The 22,395-nt window shown below is 42.1% G+C and overlaps 1 protein-coding gene and 1 non-coding gene across 2 annotated transcripts in view; both read left to right on the top strand.

Moving 5' to 3' along the window:
- LOC145403091 (putative E3 ubiquitin-protein ligase HERC1) overlaps positions 1-22,395 on the top strand; it is a 597,230-nt gene that overhangs the window by 394,420 nt on the left and 180,415 nt on the right. Inside the window, 1 exon segment of the mRNA XM_080274923.1 lies at positions 20,174-20,325. Coding sequence (XP_080131049.1) covers positions 20,174-20,325 — 152 coding nt within the window.
- LOC145403492 (5S ribosomal RNA) lies at positions 76-194 on the top strand. Its single transcript, XR_013898011.1, has one exon. It is a non-coding gene; the product is annotated as a 5S ribosomal RNA (ribosomal RNA).

The raw sequence follows: 22,395 nt of genomic DNA, 5'->3' as shown, positions 1-22,395 counted from the left end.
CTGACAAAGCCTGATAACATTTAGAGGTTCTGGAGGTGACTGACTGAAATAAGTTACTGTAATAAGAGTCTTTTAGCCAACGGCCATACCACGTTGAGTACACCGCTTCCCGTCCGATCAGCGAAGTTAAGCAACGTTGGGTCTGGTTAGTACTTGGATGGGTGACCGCCTGGGAACACCAGATGCTGTTGGCACCCCTACGTGTCAAGTGGGGTTGGTGGAGGATTAGTGCCCCTCCTTGTAAAACAATTAACTCTAAGCCGTTGGCCACCCTGTTTGGGATACATGGCATCTGGCAATGAATGAATGAATAAGAGTCTTTTGTGCATTCTCATAGACAGTCATGGCATTGAAAACTAGACATTATACAGCTTTACAAAGCTGTGTGATATAATTCTTAAGTTCTTTGGTGAGTGAAAATACAAACCCTCCCATTACCATACCCCATTTTTTTTTTTAATGCAAGAAAGAAGGAGCCAAAGGCCAGGGGCCCACAAACCATTCCTTCCAAGAGAAAAACAAAAACAATACAAAAGAGAGCCAAATTCAAGATCTGTTCATTTTGAGATGCCTGTACACACTGCATTTGAAAGACTGGAGATCATAGGAAATAGGAAATACAGACAGAGGGAGACATTTCCAGAGTTGACCTGTTGCATAAATGAAGTACTGGGAGTAACAGTTAACTCTTGCATTAGAGAGTTGGACAGAAAAGGGATGAGAGTTTGTTGCTAGATGGGTGCTTCGCGTCTGTCGTAGAGGTGGAGGGATGCAAGCATACAGTTCAGAGGAGCAGTGACCATTGAAATAACGACAGAAAATAGATAAAGCTGCAACAGTGTGGTGAAGAGACAGAGGTTGAAGGGATCCAGTAAGAGAAGGAGAGTTGATGAGATGAAGCCTTTGACTCCACCCTATTGAGAAGGGCTGTATGTGGGGAGCCTCCCCACACATGAGAGTTGTACTCTACGCAAGGGTGAATAAAACCCATGTATAAAGTCAACTGTGCAGGGGTAAAGAAGGTACGGAGTCAGGTTAGCACACCTAATCTTCTGGAAGCAGATTTTACAAGAGATGCAATATGATTTTTCCAAGATAAGTCCTGAGTGAATGAAACTCCAAGCATGTTCAAGGATGATGCAGGGTTGAGCTGGATATTATTAAACATTAGTGGGTACTCTTGTGGAAGATTATGTCATGTTGATAGGTGTAAGAACTGAGTTTTTGATGCATTAAAAACAATAAGATTATTTTTACCCCAGTTAGAGATACGAGCCAAGTCAGACATTAGGTTTGCCATAGCCTCATCCCTTGTTTGTGGAAGTAGCTGCTGAGATGGACGTTGTGGGACCTGAATGGAAAGGCGACCGGATATCGAATTTAACAAACACTTTGAGGGTCTGTGGACAATCTGTCACACATAACAGATACTGTCTGGTAAATGGGAAAAAAACCACATGGACTTCCAAGACAACTTTGGTCTCACTGAACTTTTTTTTTGCCCTTATCGTATGCTATCTGATACACAGGCCATGTGACACAAGCCTGCCACGTCACTTTCTGCGCATTGGGTGACTGAGAACGCAGCCAGCAACATTGGTGGCGGTTTTTCCTACCAGAGTGGGCTTGGTATGAAGTGCAATGACAAGGGTGTGAAATTATGGGCCAAGATAGTGTAAAATGGGTATTGTTTTCATTACAGTATTGTATTAGTATTGGAATATGCTATTTTACTGATTTATTTTCCATTATGTTCTTGAAATTTCACTTCAGGGGGGGACCGTTGGACTTATTAGATTATCACCTTTATCAGATCAGGCTTCTTCCTTATTGACCCAGTGTAGAGAGAGTGTATTGTAGTGTACAGTAAATATCCTGTAACCATGCAGCAGCACTTGTCGAATGTTAGTAGCTGATGATTTTTACTAATACAATGGGCATGCACAGTACGTGAGTGGATGGGCAGTCCTGGTCCTCGCGCACTGTGATATTGCACACTGTGAATACATAACCATGTAGGAAAAATTACATATGGGCGGTACCTGCTCATACCTTGACATATTTTTACCCTTAGAGACATAATAAAGGGAAATTTTTTCAGATGTATGCTGCAGATATAGCTACAGTAACAAAAATATGGTCAGTCACCTTAACAACAATAGACAACAGGCCTGATGGACTTAATAACGGTTTCGTTCCGAGACGCGGCAACACTTACAGTGCTACACCCTCCTCTGCACCAACACTTCCGTCCTCAGACTCCTCATGAGCACCTTCCCCACGAGCCTCTAACTCAGTCACTTTGGCCAAAATCCCTCGAAGTCCGATGTTGACATAACTGACATTGCATCCTTTTCTTCCTGTGCAGGAACAGAATCAGACGATGTAGCTGGTTCCTCACTTTCACTTTCTTGGGGCCACCGTGTGTAACTTGTTATGAGCGTCTGCCTCCTCCTGTTAATTTTTTGGCTGTGCCTGTCTGTGTAGAAGCAGAAGGCTTTGTCGACATTGATGAGAACCTCCTCCATTCTCTGGTGGCTGATTTCGTGTTCCCTCACCTCTTCTTTGAGCTTATCCACAGCAGCAAGGATCTTGCTTATCCTTGACATAGACAGTTGTGTGCCGCCCTCCATCACACTAGTAGAATGCCAGGGAATTTCTGCACATCTACATCATGAATGACATTACGATGGGTGCATTGTGTGGGGGTGGGGGTCACGTAGTCAGGGAAAATGTCATTTTTGTGCCACTCCTTGCCTCTGCCTCATGTATTGTGGGCAAAACTTGCACAGTCAAGGTTTTTTGTTTTATTATTTCTGGTCACTCGCATACTGTGCGAGCCCACTGTATTTAGCAAAAGCAGATTCATTTTGTAGGCAGCAGTCTCCTAAAATATTTCAGTTACCTGATTTGTGTCACTGTTAAAGCATTAAGCAATTGACATTCAAGTAACTTAAGATGTAACCACAGTAAACTCTCAATCATCCATGGTAATTCAGCCAAGCCCTACTCGGGGTGAAGTGAAATGCCGGATATTGCATATCTGTTGTAACATTTGTCTTTGAGCCAGATATCATGATTTTGTCCATATCAACCCTGTATCTTAAAAACTTTACCATAAGTAAAAGATGAAAACTAAGCATATAAAAACAGTATGGTAATGATACAGTACAGTAGTACAATACTGTACAGTGTACTATTGTATGTACTCACCAATTGTTGGCATCAGTGGGGAGAAACAGTACTGGGGGGTTCACACTCATAAACAGTATATAGTAATTCCCCATTTATCCAGACGTCCATTATCCTGACAATCCTTAACTCTGATGCTGTGATCTACCTATATTAAACCATTTATATGTACATTTTACATTTTATCTGGATAAAATGCTTGTGTCACGGCCGCGCAAACGTTTTCGCCCTCCCGGGCGGCAATGGCCCAGTGGCACCGCGCTGTCTGGCTTGGTATAGCCTATTTCACAGGAGAAAAGAAATTGCCGTTTGGCAACCCTCTTCCTAACTGTCCAATTTCATGCATTCTTGCTGTGAGTAGCAAGATAATATACAGTGATGTTAAGAACTGTCTAATTTATCAAACTTACAGAAAGCTTGGGTGATGCGTTTAACATCATTACTTACAATTTGCAAGGCTGTAGGGAGCATAGGCCTACTGTAGGTGTGGTCATGTGCAAGCATTGTTGAGTCAGTCAGGGTGACTCGCATTTTCCTTTGCAATTGGTCATCTGAGTAACTCTGTAGCGCCAACATAATAATTATCATCTGTGACATCGTTTCGTTCTCAGTAATTATTTAAAAATACTATAAAAAGTTATATCTACCTTCTCTTAATGTGCATATATACATACATATACCTAGGCTGCTTCCCCCAAGGAAAGGGAGGTAGCCGAGACAGGACGACACACTCCCCATTTACTCATCCATTCAAACACATTCATTCGCATCTTAGCCCCAAAGGGGAGAACGGACAGATCCTCACCGCACCACACTGCACAAGGATCAACTGCGCAATGCAATCAGTGACATCCGCAGCAGGGCCCAACAGCAGAGCTGGTTTACCCCTGCCACATCATAACAGACTCATCCCCTTACCTGCACCTGACCTGAAATAGCTTATCTGACCAAATGTGGGAGAATATCCCCTCAGGGCTGCGTCATCACTTATTCATTCACAATTCCGCTCCACCCATTTCTGTCATGCACAGCCACTCTTCCTTGCTCAACAGACATCCCTCTCGCATCCAGCGCTCTCTTCACACTGTCCATCCATCCTATTCGTGGTCTTCCTCTCAGCCTTACACCTCTCACATCAGATCTAGTTATCTTTTTCACCAATTGCTCATTATCCATTCTCTCTATATGCCCAAACCATCGCAACACCCTCTGCTCAACTCTACGAGCCATCTCCCGAACAACTCCAGTTCTCCTTCGCACTTCATCATTCCGCACTCGATCCATATGCGTCACTCCACACATACTCCTCAGACACCTCATCTCCATTACATTCAAACTTTTCCTCTCTGCTACACCCATATTCCATGTTTCAGCCCCATACAATGCAGTCGGTACCACAACACCCTCAAACAGCCTTCTCTTTACATCCATTCTAAGCAAACGACATCTAAACACTTTTTTCATTCCTCCCAGCACCTTTCCTACTTCATTTATTCTAAACTTCACTTCTGCATCTATTTTTCCATCCACAGCAACATGTGACCCTAGATATTTAAAACACTCTACCTCCTCAAGCAACTCACCATTCAAAAGTATATTCATCCCCCTACCATCTACCAACCTCGTACACTTCATCACTTTACTCTTATTCTCAATTACTTTCAATTTCCTCCTTTCACACATCCTTCCAAACTCCTCTACCAACTGTCTCAATCTCTCCTCTGAATCAGCCACCAGTGCAGTATCATCTGCAAACAGCAGCTGCTTCAGATTCCACTCTCCACCATCAACATTCACCAGACTCTTAATGTATTACACAATAACATGATACTGGCAGACGTCTGTTTCATTATTTAGTAGGTCAGATGTTTGACACTACTTTATTACGCACATGACAGCTGTCAGGTGCCCCATGAAATTTAAATGTGTATGCTTAGTTTTTGTTTATTTCATCAGCTGACTGCTAACACTTTTGTTACATTTATGTTTATGTTTAAAAAAAGCTAAATATACTTTATTCTATTGTTTTTCAATTAAGGCTGCTGTCTTTAACATCACTGTATATTATTTAGGTACTTACAACAACAATGCACGAAATTGGACAGTTTGGAAGAGGGTTGCCAAATGGCACTTTCTTTTCTCCCATGAAATACAGTAAAAGCTCGATTAACCGGAATACATGGGGATTCTTCCATTCCGGATTTAGAATTTTCTGGATAATCGAATGTTACTCTTAGAAATTTTCTAGGACGTCAAACAAATGAAATAGTACCAAATTTGGGACTTTATTTCATAAAGCACATTATTCAGTATTAGATATAGTACAGGTAAGATACAGTACAGGTACACTCACGCTCACTAATATCTGCCCAGGAATGCCTCCTTCCTACCTCAGAATACCCAGGGAAGACCATCCCCCATACCCCTGCCCAACTCCCCACCTCACCCGTCATTCTTGACTAGCAGTTACTTCTCAAGCTGATTTCATGCTTAACACTCTTGGTCCCACTACTAATACAAACAAAGAACATTAGGATATGTTGAAAGAATATAATATAACTACAGTATCAACATGTTGCAGCAAGAAATTAATGCATTATGACGTTGACAGTAAAACAAAAACGTTAACAATGGCCACCTCAGCCCTCCTGTGTTGGGTGCACTGCATTGCAAACACACACACACACACACACACACACACACACACACACACACACACACACACACACACACACACACACACACACACACACACACACACACACACACACACACACACACACACACACACACACACACACACACACACACACACACACACACACACACACACCGAAAAGCACAGACATAAACACACCCAAACACGTAGGCACAGACATGGACGCACGCAAACACCCAACGCATGAGGCCTGGGATGGCCGTTGTTAACGTTTTTGTAGTATTCTCAACGTTATTATGCATTAATTTCTTCTTGCAGCATGTTCATAGTCATATTATATACTTTTTACATATCCTAGTGTTTTATATTTGTGTATTAGTAATGTGGAAGAAGTTGAGAGGCGGAAGAGAGAGTTATATGTGGAAAGGAAGAGAGAGGTGAAAAGATTAGTAAGAGAGAGTAAGAAGAGAGTGGATGAGGAATTTGGAAGGAATCTGAGTGTAAAGTGGAGGGACTGTAAGAAAATGTTCTGGAGAGAAGTGAAAAGAGTAAGACAGGGTGGAAGTGAAGTTAGCAGGGGAGTGAAAGATAAAAATGGTAGATTACTAGTGGAGAAGGGAGAAAAAGTGAGCAGATGGAGAGAACACTTTAAGGAATTGTTGAACGTAGAGGATGGAAGTAATGCGAGTATAAGTGGCTGGGGAATGGCTGGGAGAAGGAGGGAGGTGAGAAGACAGGAAGAAATCAGTAGGATAGAAGTTGTGGAAGCAATGAAGAAAGTTAAATCGGGAAAGCCCCAGGAATTGATGGAGTGTGTGGTGAAATGCTGAAGCATGGGGGAGAGATAGTAGTAGAATGGATGTGGAAGATGTGCAGATTGGCCTGGGAGGAAGGTAGAGTCCCGGAGGATTGGAAGTCAGGTATAATTATTCCCTTGTACAAAGGAAAAGGGGAAAAAGAAGTGTGTGGTAATCATAGGGGCATTTGTCTTCTTAGTATAATAGGAAAAGTGTATGGTAGGATACTTATAGACAGAGTTAGAGAAAGAACAGAGAAATTAGTTGGAGAAGAACAGGGAGGCTTTAGGAAGGGAAGAGGTTGTGTAGATCAGATATTCATTCTTAGATCTTTAGTGGAAAAGTTTCTAGAGAAGGGAAAGAAGTTGTATGCGGCTTTCATGGATTTGGAGAAAGCATATGACAGGGTGGATAGACAAGGATTGTGGAAAGTGTTAAGAATATATGGAGTAGATGGGAAGTTGTTGAATGCTGTGAAGAGTATGTACGATGGTGCGAAGGCTGCAGTGCGTGTGGATGGTGAACTAAGTGAATTTTTCTCTTTGAAAGTTGGTTTGAAACAGGGATGTGTCATGTTCCCATGGTTGTTCAATCTGTACATGGATGGGGTAATAAAAGAGGTACAAGGTAGAGTAGTGGATGTTGGAGTGCCCCTGGTGAGAGAGGATAGTGTTTGGAAACTCCCTGTACTGTTGTTTGCAGATGATACTGTGTTGTTGAGTGAAGACGAAGGGGAGCTGCAAGGCTTGGTGGATGAGTTTGGGAGAGTGTGTAAGAAACGGAATCTAAAGGTGAATGTAGGGAAGAGTAAAGTGATGGTCTTTGAGAGAGGTGAAGTTAGTGAATGTACAGCGAGGTTGGATGGTGAGGAATTGGAAAATGTGAGTACGTTTAAGTACTTGGGTAGTGTGATGAGTAAGGATGGAGGTTTGGAGGGTGAAGTGCTTGAAAGGGTACAGCAGGGAAGAAAGGTAGCTGGTTCTTTGAAAGCAGTGATAAGAAACAGGGAAGTGAGCATGGAAGTGAAAAAGTTACTACATGACAGTATTGTGATACCAACTCTAACGTACGGAAGTGAAGCTTGGACATTGTTGGAAGGACACAAGTCAAGAGTGAGAGCAGTGGAAATGAGTTATTTAAGAGGAGCCTGTGGAGTCACGTGGAGAGACAGGCTGACGAATGAGGATATAAAGGAGCGTTGTGGTGTGGATGTGGATGTGATAGGAAGCGTTATGAGGAACACACTGAGGTGGTTTGGCCATGTGGAGAGGATGGAGGGTGAAAGACTGACGAAGAGAGTGTATGTGAGTGAGGTGGAGGGGGGAAGAGGGAGGGGGAGGCCGAGGATGAGATGGAGGGATGGGGTGGAGAGGTATATGAGAGAGGGGGGTGTGAGTTGGGAGCAGGGCAGTGAAATGGCGGGGGACATGGCGACTTGGAGGCGATTTGTTTGTGGCCACCCCAAACGGAATTGAGGCGTCTGGCAATAGATAGATAGATAGATAGATAGTAATGTGACTATGAGTGTAAAGTATGAGGTTAGCCTGAGATGTAACTGCCAGTTAAGAATGACAAGTGGGGGGCTTGTAGGGGTAGGGATATGGGGGAGGGTTGGGAGCTAGGGTAGAGGCAGGTGGAGCTCGTTTCGTCCCCCCCCTCCCGTCTTCCCTGGGTATATGGCGGTACGAAGGGGGCACCCCTGAGCAGAAATTAGTGATCGTGAGTGTACACTACAATACACACAAAAAGACCGGTATCTGGAATATTTTCGACCCCATGCCGGATCAAATTTGCATTCCAGTTATACAGATGTGCCGATGCATCGGATGCCAGTTAATCGAGCTTTTACTGTAGGCTATAGTTCACCCAGTGTTCGCTAGACCCCCCCTCGGCCATTCCCAGTATGTGTACATGTGTATGTACGTGTACAGTATGTATGTGTGCATACGAGTGAAGAAAAGATTGTGTATGTGTACATATGAGCATGTTTCATATGTGTGTGTGTGTGTGTGTGTGTGTGAGAGAGAGAGAGAGGAAAAGAGAGAGAGAGGGAGGGGGGCTAAAGTGAAAGTACTTTCTGAACAGACCTCATATGTACTGTCTCAGTACTGTATTGTATTTTATGCTTAATTTTAATCTTTTACTCATGGGTAATGTTGTAGGAAAGTTTTTAGGATAGAGGGTCGAGATGAATAGCTTAGGATGATGACACATTTTCCGGCTCAGTGCTAAATGGATAGCCAATTGGGGGTATCAACGCAGTACTGTATCTGGCGTTTTGCAATATCCGGCAGAGGGGTTGGCTGAATTGTGCTGGATAATTGAGAGATTACTGTACACCAGGCCAAACTGTGGTGCAGTCACCACCCCTGCCTGCCACAATACCAGCACAAAATGCAGCTCACAAACAATTCACTCTGCCCACATGTAATGCAGTCCCTGCATCACAACACACTTACCTCATGCAGTACACCAGGGTTATTCAAGTGGCGGCCCATGGGCCGAATCCGGCCCTTGAGTTGTTTTTCATTGTCCCTTTGAAGACTTGGAAGAATTCAAATAAACAAGTAAACAGACAAAAAACAGAAAATTTTGCATTTTTCTTTTTATTTACAGTACAATCCCAGTTAACCGGGTGGCTTGGGGAATTTACCTTCCCGGTTACAGATTTTTCCCGTATTTCTGATTTTCAAGTCAAATCTATACAAAGGCTGTCACAGCAGTAAATACAGTTCAGGTACTCACCAGTCACATTAGGGGTTACACTAAGAGATTCCGCCTGAAAAACTGCCTTGTAAACACACACCATGGTCATAACGCATGTGCGTGCAATGTCTAGCAATTTGCAGTACTGCAAATTGCACCAGTCCATTGTTTACTGAATTACTGTATTCATTATATGTACTGTACTCATAAAAATTGAAAAATAAAATAAAGAAATAAAAGCTTGAATATTTATTAATGAAATGATGATGTGTTAAGACGGCACTGTAGAATTATCACGACACCTGTGCCCCCATGTGAGTTTTGTTTACGTTTCTGACCCCGACTGTTCTTCTTCTTCCTCACCTGACCTCCATCACTCCACCCCTCACCCGCCACTCAGCTGTTTTGCAGAAAATAAAATAAATGATGTACGTATGAAATGCAGGCATATTATTTATTTATTTTTCTTCCAACAAAGTAAACTTTCATTCCTATTAACATTTATATTCAGCCATTAGTGTTTTATAATGTTCGCCTTTTTCAAGTCTGTTGCATATGTCCAGCTTCTGTTTCAAGGTAAGCACGATACGCTTACGTTTAGTTTGCACTTTAGGCATTTTGGAGTGTACAACTTACCATCTATCAGAGGAACACAATAGCAAGAGAGCTTGTTTACTGTCTGGTGGCAAAAAGCAGACTGGTGATTTTTGGAGGGTGTGGAGGATGACTGAATTCAAGTAGGGGAAAGAGGGGGAGAGGAGGGGTGGTTAAGAGGATTTACTAGGGATTTACATTAGCCAGAAATGCCTTCACCTCACTTAGTCCGACTTCACCCAGCCTTGCGTGACACGATAAAATGGCGGTTTGGCGGTCCATTCAAATTGGCGCACAGTTATAACTTACTGACATTTTTACCAGCCCTTGAATTTTCCTGTTTTTCTGAGTATTCCGTTTGTCTGGATACCGGATAGCTGGGATTGTACTGTATATGGTTAGTTGAAAATGTAAAAGCAATTTATGTATGAATTTTTTGTTTCATTCTGTGTATAAGCATTTAGATACAGGAAAAAATGGAACTAAATTAAATGTATGGCCCTTCTGTCAGTCTGAGTCTCATAATCCAGCCCTGCTCCTAAAGTATTTGAATAGCCCTGCATTACTGTCATAACACAGACAATCTTTAAACACAATAGACTTCTGGGAGCAATCGGTTGAATTGGCCAGTTTCTTGTTTCACATCCAGATGAGCCTGGGATTGCAACAACAACAACTTCACACGATTTAGTTCGCATGAGCATTTAATATATTCACAGTATGCTGGTGAGCCAGAGCCTTTCAGAGTGCAACGATGTCAGTTGAGTTCACAGTCAGCTTACATGAGAGATGCAACACCTTCATCTTTTTTTTTTTTTTTTTTTTTTTTTGAGTACTCTTCCTAAAGCTACTTCTAGGGAAGGAATGTTGAACTCCCCTCCCCATGCCATGCTGAGTCTGAATGCACAGAATTAGTGGCAGTGGTAGAACCCCACTCAAGACTGGGTATAGCCATGCCGCCTGGAGGAAGCATAAAATACTCATCACTGATTTGCTGTTTTAGATGATCAGGCATGACATTAATGACCATGGGGGAAGGCAGTACCTGTATGCTTTTTGTGCCATGTTAATTTGAGATAGTAAGCAGTGCAGCGTCTCATCAACTCTGGTCAGTATCGTGAGATGTTCCGATCCCACTTCCTAAGGGTGAGTGCAAGTTTACTCACTGGGAAAAAAAAAAGTTTATTTGTCTTAAGAAAGTAAAGACAGAAACAAATCTTTATAGATGCATGCCACATACACCTGTGGTGTTGAGTCATTCTGTTTAAGTGTCAAGTTAAAAGGAAAATGCAGCTCACGACCATTTGTTTTCATCCCATGTTAGTCCTTCAACTTCCGTATCTTTTTCTCACACTTATGTCAATATCCATCCATCTTCATCTTGCCCTATCATTCCTGTCACCTTTAAACTCACTCACTTATAATCTTTTCACCATTCTGTGTAACTATACCATTCAAGTATATTCCCCTTTGCCCTTTCATCAGTGATTTCTTTACTTCATAATGTTAGAGATTTCTGTATTTCTTATTGTATCCGATCAGTTCACCTCACACATTATGAAACAATTCCACTTTCAGTGCTTTCATTCTTGACTTTCCACATTCATGCCATACCAGTGTTTCACATTTCTACACTGATGTGGGTACAGTACTGCATGCAGTCCTTTTGCATCCTTCATACTCAGTTATGTGTGTCACATCAGGGATTCATAGTACAGTGAACTACCATATATTCCACACCAGTCAAACTGTCTGAAGAGCTGTACTATGTCTGCCACAATCCAAGACTCATGGAAGATCATCTGTAATTTATAAACACCTGTAAATATGGGCATTGCTGGTGGTCTGTCTCCACCTTTTATATATCTTAGCCATGAGAGAAAAAAGTGTATGATACAAACCACTATTTTTTCAGTACCTGTAGTTAGAAAAATATTACTGTAGCCAAGTGTAGGTGCCTGTTAGGAGAAGGTGTGGCCTTATGGAAAATATGATCGGTGTAGAATATAATCACCTTTTTCCTTGAGCCACTTTCCAGTTCCTGTATGTACTGTTATGAAGGGAGATTTGCCAGTTAGGTAGCCGAGATCTTTCGAGATGTTTCTGGTACCGTAAGTTCGGTACGAGTCAGAGTTGCCAATTTGCCTGGTGTTTGTGAGTGTAGTTATTTCGTAAGTTAAACATTCATTAATTTTTGTGCTCTTTTTCTTTATAATGTTTTATTTAAGTGATTGCTTGTTAAATCATGCAATTTAAGTTCATATAGTTAATGATTTAGAGTGTTGTGTAATGTGAGAACTCTAGCATGTTTTGATGTCTCGTAGTTGGTAACTGTTGTTGCTAGGGGCTGATGCAAGACAGTATGTCCTAGAATGTTGGAGAAGTAGAAGTTTCGAGAGTAATGCAAGCTTATATAAGGATGGGGTAATGATTATTACAAGTTCAGTCGGGTGTCAAGTCGGTTTGAAGTTTAGTCGGGTTTCAGGTCAGTTTGTGTGAAGTGCAGTCGGTTTTGCTGCAGTGTCAGTGTCAGTGAAGGTTGTATATTTTTGGTACTTGTGAAAACAGTGGCACACAGTGACGGGTTATTGAAGTTTGTATATCATTGAACTTGAGAAGACAGCGAAGTGTATTAACTGTAATTACTGTCAGTGAAGATTATTTTCAGTACTTGTGTAATAAGTGAAGTGTTAGCAAGCATTAAGTGTACTAACTGTGAAGTGTTGTTAAACATAAAGTGTAACTGCAATCAGTAAAGTGTGTATAGTTCCAGTGCTTGTGAGAACAGTGAAGTTGGAAAGAATTAAGTGGAATTATTTGAAAACTAAAGACAGTGAACTCTAAGAAGACAGTATTTATTTTTGCCTCAGCTGATCTTGTGAACTGCACACCTAAAGGCTGACCATAAGAACAACAACTCACTGGGCAACGTCCTTCCTGTACTGTACTACTGCTGTTGGAGCCTGTGGCAGTATGGGGTGGGGACATAACACTGGTGTCAGGAGTGGGATTATTATTTCAGGGCTGCAGTGAGTCTAACCTTTGACATGGAAGCGGAAGGTGTGAAAACAAAGTCTCGAGCTGGGCAGGAGGAGGAAATTTCCCTGGCGACAATCGTGAAATTAATACAGGCACAGAGTGAAAAACTAGAGGCACAGAGTGAAGGACAGAAACAACTTCAAGCACAGTTACAGGCCCAAAAGTGAAGAACAGAAAAAGTTCAGAAACGAAATCAAAGAACAACCACAAGCACAGAATGAAGGACAGAAAAAGCTTGGGGAACAATTACAGGCACAGAAGAAAGAAATTAAAGAACAATTGCAGGCACAGAATGAAGGACAGAAAAAGCTCGAAGAACAATTACAGGCACAGAAGAAAGAAATCAGAGAACAATTACAGGCACAGAAGAAAGAAATCAGAGAACAATTACAGGCACAGAATGAAGAAGAGAAAGAACGATATGAACGTCTTCGGGAGGCATTACAGGAGCAACAGAAGAAAGTACAACCGAGATGCAAGGGCAGCTAGATGCATTCATGGGGGAAATCAAGGAAGAACAGCAACAACTTAAGGAAGAAGTAGATGCCAAGCTAGAGCAGCAGAAGTGTGAGGTAAGCAATAATGTGACAGAGTGTAAACAGCATGTAGATGAACAATTGAAGACAGTTAATGAAGAAATAGTGATGGAGTGCAGACAGCATGTAGATAACCAGTTGAAGCATGTAGTGAATTCATGAGAAGATAATTAGTGAGAAAATTGAGGCTGTAGAGAAATATTGCACTGCTGAGCCTCAGGTTAGTGTACAGGGCACATAAGAAGGGAATGGATAGTGTATGGTGAATCTTGACGGATCCCGGGCATCTGAAGATGGCATTACAGGGCTGAATAATCAGAATGCAGAAGTTGTAAATCCTGGACTTAATTATGATGCCTCAGTTATTAGGCCCCAAACCAGTGAAGTGCATGGCTATAATAGGGATCCAGTTAAGAAGAAACCTCAAGAAAGTGAAGGTAGTGTATCTTGGGAAGCTTACCGTGCACAGTTTGAGTTACTTGCAGATCAGAATGGTTGGGATGATAAGAGGAAAGGTGCAGAAGACCCACCACTGAAGAAGTGCAAGAGAACCTTGATGAAGAGTGTGCGAGAAGACAGAGGAACAGACGACAAGGAGTGTAGTAGGAATGGGAATCATAGGAAGAAGTGCAGCTGTACTGTGGTGACGGGGCCGGCGTCGGATGAGGGAGACCTGGGGAGGATGCAGATGGAGGGTGTAGATTTACAACCGATGCTGGAGTGGCTGCAGCAGAGTGCAGTGCGACCATCATGGGGGGAAGTTTCCAGGTTAGGCCCTGCGACCAAGAGCTACTGGAGTCAGTGGGACCTTCTTCGCTTGAGCAACGGACTACTGGAGCATCAGTGGGAGACAGCCGATGGCCACAACAAGTATTGGCAACTGGTGGTTCCGAAGAAGATGAGGTCAGAGATCTTGGATGAGTCCCATAACAAGATCACTAGTGGGCACCTGAGAGTGAAGAAAACTTCAAGCCGACTGTGACAGAGGCTCTACTGGATTGGCATGCGTCAGGATGTTGAAGAGTGGTGTTGGGCCTGTGATGTGTGCTGTGCCAAGAAGGGACCCAAGAAACATGGTTGCACCCTTCTTCAGCTGTACCAAGTGGGAGCACCGATGGAAAGAGTTGAGGTGGACATTGCTGGACCTTTGCCACTCACTGAGAGAGGAAACTGGTATATATGTGTCGCCATGGACTACTTCACAAAGTGGCCAGAAGCCTATGCCATCTCCGATCAAGAGGCTGCGACTGTTGCTTAGGTGTTGGTTGATCAGTTTTTCTGTCGTTTTGGGATGCCACAAGAGCTACATTCAGACCAGGGTAGAAACTTTGAGTCTGCTGTGTTCCGTGAGTGCTGCAAGTTATTGGTGATCAAGAAGAGCAGGACGACCCCCCTAAGGCCACAGTCAGATGGGATGGTGGAGAAATTCAACTGGACCCTGGGGCAAGAACTGGCCAAGTATTGCATTGATGGACAAACAGACTGGGACCAGAAATTACCTGCTTTGCTGATGGCATAACGGTCTGCATCCCATGAGGCTACTGGCTACACTCCTGCAAAACTGATGTTGGGCCACGAGTTACGTTTACCTGTCGACTTGTAAATGGAAAGACCACCTGGTGAAGAGCTGCCTACAGACACCACCGGCTATGCGAAACACCTTCGGGAACAGCTGGCTGAGGTACATCATCAAGTGCAAGGAGCCCTCAAGTTTTCAGAAGTGATGAAGTGCAAGTATGATGCCAAGGCAAGTGAAGTGAGCTTCAAGGATGGTGATCAAGTCTGGTTATACAATCCTCAGCATAAGAAGGGACAGTCACCAAAGTTGCAGAGCCCATGGGACGGGCCATACACTGTGTTGAACCGCCTATCGGATGTAACATATTGGATTTGGGGAGGCAGGAAGTCTCGCCCAAAGGTGGTACATGTGAATCATCTGTGGCAGTACCATGGGCCAGGACAGTACAGCTGGGATGTCTCTGAGGAATTGTGCTCACCTGCAGCCGAGGATGTTGAGGACCAAGGAGCTGAAGTGCATGAAGATGGTGACAGTTTCCTGAGGGAAGAATTGAATCAAGAAGAGGACCAAGACCTTCCTGGAGGAGTGGACTATGTGGAGGAACAAGGATATCGTCGGAAGCGGCATAGAAGAAGACCCGATAAGTTGAAAGATTATTTTGTGTACAGTTAGATGTTTCATTAGAATTAGGGTTTATGTTTATATTTGTGTATACTGTGTAGTTTTGTCGGGACGACAAAAAACTAGGGAGGAGATAGTGTTATGAAGGAGATATGCCAGTTAGGTAGCCGAGATCTTTCGAGATGTTTCTGGTACCGTAAGCTCGGTATGAGTCAGAGTTGCCAATTTGCCTGGTGTTTGTGAGTGTAGTTATTTCGTAAGTTAAACATTCATTAATTTTTGTGCTCTTTTTCTTTATAATGTTTTATTTAAGTGATTGCTTGTTAAATCATGCAATTTAAGTTCATATAGTTAATGATTTAGAGTGTTGTGTAATGTGAGAACTCTAGCATGTTTTGATGTCTCGTAGTTGGTAACTGTTGTTGCTAGGGGCTGATGCAAGACAGTATGTCCTAGAATGTTGGAGAAGTAGAAGTTTCGAGAGTAATGCAAGCTTATATAAGGATGGGGTAATGATTATTACAAGTTCAGTCGGGTGTCAAGTCGGTTTGAAGTTTAGTCGGGTTTCAGGTCAGTTTGTGTGAAGTGCAGTCGGTTTTGCTGCAGTGTCAGTGTCAGTGAAGGTTGTATATTTTTGGTACTTGTGAAAACAGTGGCACACAGTGACGGGTTATTGAAGTTTGTATATCATTGAACTTGAGAAGACAGCGAAGTGTATTAACTGTAATTACTGTCAGTGAAGATTATTTTCAGTACTTGTGTATTAAGTGAAGTGTTAGCAAGCATTAAGTGTACTAACTGTGAAGTGTTGTTAAACATAAAGTGTAACTGCAATCAGTAAAGTGTGTATAGCTTCAGTGCTTGTGAGAACAGTGAAGTTGGAAAGAATTAAGTGGAATTATTTGAAAACTAAAGACAGTGAACTCTAAGAAGACAGTGTTTATTTTTGCCTCAGCTGATCTTGTGAACTGCACACCTAAAGGCTGACCATAAGAACAACAACTCACTGGGCAACGTCCTTCCTGTATTGTACTACTGCTGTTGGAGCCTGTGACAGTGTGGGGTGGGGACGTAACATTACTTATGTCCCTTTCCTGTTCTTGCAGAGAGGTACGAGTGGCTATATTATTATGACTGATTGTACACAGAGGTAGGCAAGTCCCCAGATTTTGCCCTTTTTTTTTTTTTTTTTTTTTTTTTTTTTTTTTTTTTTTTTTTTTAACAACGGAGGAAGGAAAAACAAATGGGGAAAAAAAAAAAAAATCAGTATGGGATGCTGATGATCATTAGATTTGCATAGCCTGCATCCCACTTTACAGAGTGCTGTCAGGTATTGCTGTATATAGTGAAACCAAACACAATTTGTATTCATCAGGTGCATCATTAATTGTCAGGAGAAATTGGTGGCCTGCTTACACCTTCCCAGTTTCAATTTTAATAATATGGCCATTAAGTTTTTCTGCTATTACCAGGTAGTTAGATGCCCTAGTTAAATGGAAGGCCTTACATATATTTCATGCACAAGAGGTAATTAGAAGTTTTTTTCAGTCATGTAGTGCAATCAAGAAAGGCTGGTCATCTATTTTTCAAGTTTTTTTCAGTCATGTAGTGCAATCAAGAAAGGCTGGTCATCTGTTTATCAAATGCAGCCTTGGGCTGTCAAATGTTGAAGGAGGTAATATGGGATTACCTGTGGTTGTTTTTACCTTTCATTTGTATTAAGAGTTATCATAGTACTATACACTTAAATGTCAATTTTTCTCATTCAACTTTCATGAGACTTGTAAGCTGGAGAAATTGAAAATAGGAATCATTTACCAGGTGGTGATAGGTGGTGGTGACCATCCACTATTTTGTTGTAAAGCTGCTTACTTCTTCCTTAACCTTTATCATTCTTTTTCTGTGTCTGCCCTCCTCTCCTCCTATTTCTCCCATTGTCCCTGTCACTTTTTATTGCTCTTCTTTCCATCTTTGGTGGCTTTACATTGAGTAACAAGCCTAATGTTTCATGTAAGCCAGGAAACCATTTACAGCTCCAGGTGGTAATCATATAACCAACTCATATGTGTTACCTATGTGTTAGCAAGTAGGTTGGCGGAGGGTTAGTGCCCTATGTGTCTTTCTATTGCCAGATGCCTTTATCCTGTAAGGGGTGGCCACAAACAAATTGTCTCCATGTCGTTCTGTCTCCAGCCATCCCCTCCAGCTCACACCCCCCTCTCTTACATACCTCTCAACTCAATCCCTCCATCTCATCCTTGGCTTCCCCCTTCCTCTCCCTCCCTCCATCTCACTCACATACACTTTCCTCAATAGTCTTTCGGTCTCCATCCTCTCCACATGGCCAAACCACCTCAGTGTATTTCTCCTAATGCTTTCTGTCACATCCACATTCACACCACAACACTCCTTCACTTCCTTCTCAGTCTGTCTCTCCATGTAACTCCACATGCTCCTCTCAAATAACTCATTTCCACTGCTCTCACTCTTGACATATGTCTTTCCAACAAAGTCCAAGCTTCACTTCCATACATTAGAGTTGGTATCACGATACTGTCAAGCAGTTACTTCTTTTTACTTCCATGCTCACTTCCCTTTCTCTTAACACTGCTTTCAGAGAACCTGCAACCTTTCTTGTCGCACTCATTCAAGCACTCCATCCCCCAAACTTCCATCCTTACTCATCACACTATGCAAGTTCTTAACCCCTCCGTGGCCGCCGGCGTCGAATGACGTTTAGCCGATCAATGGCCGCAGGCGTCGTTTGAGCGCGGCCTATAAAAAACTGCAAAAATTTTTGGGAAGTGAACGTACGTTCTGAACGTCTTCACACTGACCTACACTACACTTCCATACACCTCCTCAAGCAGTTCAAAGCCTGCTGCTGTGATAAGTGGATTTTCGATTTTTTTTGCTCCTAGCCATGCCTAAACAAGCACAACTACACTCATTACCTCGACCCAGGCAGAACATAGCATCTTTGTCCTCTCGTGCAAAACACACACAACCACCTGTTTACGATTATGAAGTAATACAGGCACATACAAAAAAGACATGATAATAAGTGAAAAATACATTTTTGTCTTGGTATCTTTACCTATTTGCTCAGGTTTGTTGTAATGGTTTGGTCATTTGATGCAGTGCAACTTGTAGAAAACTGTGAAAACCTTCGGGAAGTGAACGAAAATCTGGGACATGAGACTGACCTTGACTTCACCCTCTCACACATCATCTGTCAGTTCACCACCTGCTGTCATGACGAGTGGATGTACGATTTTTTCGCTCGTGGCCATGCCAAAAAACACATAGTTACACCCATTATCTCGACCCAGACAGAAGATACAATCTTTTTCCTCCCTTGCAAAACACATACAACCACCCTGTTTATGAGACAGCAATATATATTGTGAAAATAAGAAGGTAAAATGATAAAGATGAACGTAAAATGATAGTGAAAGATGAACATATTATTACGGAAAAAATACGTTTTCCCCCGTCTGTAAACTTATTTATTTTATGCTTTGTATCTGTATTTGTAATAATTAGACTTCTGAAACTGCATTACAATTCTATTTTTAGCCATGCTTGTCGTGGGAGCTCGAAGTTGCGACTCAACTTCCGTATTGCTAATCGGATCTGACCCTCCACTTTATTCTCCCATGGCAGAGTCTAACCTTGGAGGATGTGCAGGTTTCTCATTTAGGACCGAAAATTCAACTCTTTTGCTCCCTTTTCCTAATATGGGCATAACGATAACGTAAAAAAATAACTCGAAACTACCATAAACATATTTTATATCAAAAAGGTGAAAAAGTGTTCATACCATTTTTTTTTTCCAGCCATTCCTAACAGATTATGTACTGAAATCATTCGATATCATCATATCTCATATATGCACAACACTTCAGCTCCATTCGTATTGTTTTGGGAGGAAAAAAAAAAAATAACAACACCTGCCCAGTCGCGTTGTGGCAGTGCCCCTGGGCGGCGGATATCAGTTGCCGATATTTCTGCAACTTCCGCGCTCCATTGCAAGCCATAAAATGCGTCCAGGAAGCTGGGATTTGCACTGTTAGGTGCATCTGAACATTCTCTTCAATATGGCAAGAAAAAAAAATCAATTTTCAAAACTTCAAAAAATGTCTCTGGCGTCGGCCTGGCATGCACTAAAAATACCGGGCCTTCGGCCACGGAGGGGTTAAATGCACTCACATTTTCCATTTCTTCATCATCCAACCTCACTGTACATTCAGTGACTTCGTTTCTCTCGAAGAACCACAACTTTCCTCTTTCCACCCCGTTAAAATAACTAACTCAAAGTCAAAAGGCCACAACTCATAGGAGTATGGTGTCTGACTATAGATAGATAGATAGATAGATTTATCAGGCGAACTGAAATCATCTGAAGGTAGCAAAAATAGACCTGTACAATTCACAGGATTCAACAGGTTGAGCTTTTCAACCCGTAGTTGTAAAGTGAGTACTGAAATCTCATCATCTCTGTATTCAGGATACAAAGGTGAGGCATCAGCTGCCCAAATCAATCAGCTTGTGACCTGGATGTTGGAGCACCCGTGTATTGATGCACCGGACACCACTGAGAGGCGCCGCTCACATGATGATGCCACCACTGCATCAGCATCGGGGGTTGTTGGTGCTCAGGTAAGAAACATTCCTTTTTGGGGGGGGGGGGAGTGGGAAATATGTCTGACTTTCACCATAAACTTGAGGGATGTATTTACCTATTTGTAGTATACAGGAATTGAGCAATGCTCGTGTTGTCCTGTCTCCATATCCAGTGAGCCTTTGACAAGGTACCTCATAAGAGACTAATGTGGAAACTAGAATATATAGGAGGACTAAAGGGGAAACTTCTGGAATGGATGAGAGACTTTTTGAGAGACAGACAAATGAGGACAGTAATAAAGGAAAAGATGTCTGGATGGAGGGAAGTAACAAGTGAGTCCTCCTGCATGTCACACACCTTCACATGTATTTCAGTGCCAATACTTGTCTTTCAGATTGAATACACATTGTTACTGTCTCATTCAGAACTGGTGTGATAGTAGTAGGAGGGGGCTGTGTTTATGACATGCCAGTGGGTGTTGTGGAAGAGCAGTAAAGTCTGTTTTAATGACATTCAAATGAAATTTAAATCATCAAATCCCCTTTCTCTTCTCCCCAGCCCAACTTCCCCTGTATCCCTGTCCTTCTCCCTTCTTGCCGGAGTGGCTACAGAAGGCTAGGAATCCCCCCAGTACAGTTGGATTTTAAAATCAAAATGCCTACTTTTAATGTAATCCAGTGATTTTAGGGCTTATCCTCTGTACTTTTATGATGTTTGGAACTGATTTAGCCAAGGAAATGCTTATCATTTTGCCTGACCAGGGAAGGTTGTTGTTGTGGCCCCAGGCTTATCTGGATGTGTACCTGGTGGACTGCATGTTAAAGTTGCCATTTTCATGCTGTTTATCATCCCCATTCTGAGGATAGGAAGGGACCTGAGGATGTTTATGTAACCAGGCAGCTCCATCACTCAGTTATATTGATGCCATTGCATGAAGGCATCTTCCTCCAGCATACATCACAGTGGTAAAATTGTTACTTTTGACTTTAACCAATGATGGGTGAAGGTAGTTTTTAAATCATTCTAATTCCAGGCTGTTGTTTGCACCATCTGGATTGATCTTTCATATTTTCATTTTTTAGTCCACAACTCAGCTGCAGGGCCACCACCTCTGGCAAAGAGTTTGAGTTTAAGGTTAGGGTACTGGTACAGCATCTCCTTCATTTGTGTGGGTTCCATATGCATTATTCACCATTTGAGCAGATAGATAAATCCAACCCATGTTTGAGAAGCTTGATGAGAAAATTGATATGTGTGAGAAAATTCCAGAAATTGGCCTCCAAAACGACAAACTGCCTGCTGCCAGCATTCAAAGTCCCATGCAGTGAGGTATGCCAGCATGGCCAGTGATGTTTACACTGTTTCTGCTGCTCTCATTCATGAACCAGATGACCCTTTTTTCTCATATTTATCATAACTAGAGAGCCAGCATTCCTAACAATGTACTTTTGTCTGAGAATACGAAATTCTTATAACCATTCCTAACCATCAGTTTCTGTAATATGAATGTGACCTCATAACATTTCATACTCTTTTAGTCAAGTTCAGCCTTAATTAATTCTGTCAACATTTCAGATTAATCTTAATTACTACCCTAATCAAATAAAAGCCTTACTTATATCACTGGTATCTGCTAAGGCACATTTTAAGTTAGTGTGGAATGCATAAATTGTTATTGTATTACATTTTGGAGTTGTTTGCATGTGGAGGCCAGTCACTGCGAGGCATACCATTACCACAGTAACTGATACATAGCCGGTGACCTACCACACTGACAGCTCATATCTTCATGCATATTTTCCATCGCCCATCTGGTCAGAATGGTGTATTACCCACTATTTGGGGGGATTTAATGCAGTAAGACAGCCTACAGTACAGTATTTTTGTCTGTGAATACAAAATTCTCATATTTAACTGTTTCTTACCATCAGTTAACCTTGTGAATATGACATTCTCATAACGGTTCTCAATCATTTAGTTAATCTTATCCTTTAGTAATTCTGCCACCACCTCAATGTATTCTTAATTACTACCCCCATCAGATCAGAGGCTTATTTCCATCACTGGTATCTACTGAGGTTTTTATAAGTGAGTGTGGAATGAAG

This window comes from Coenobita brevimanus, chromosome 60 (genome assembly GCF_032717465.1).
Source record: "Coenobita brevimanus isolate Jiangsu-jjx chromosome 60, ASM3271746v2, whole genome shotgun sequence".
NCBI classification, from domain to species: domain Eukaryota; kingdom Metazoa; phylum Arthropoda; class Malacostraca; order Decapoda; family Coenobitidae; genus Coenobita; species Coenobita brevimanus.
Note: the sequence above shows the minus strand (reverse complement) of the source record. Positions and strands in the feature narration are given on the sequence as shown.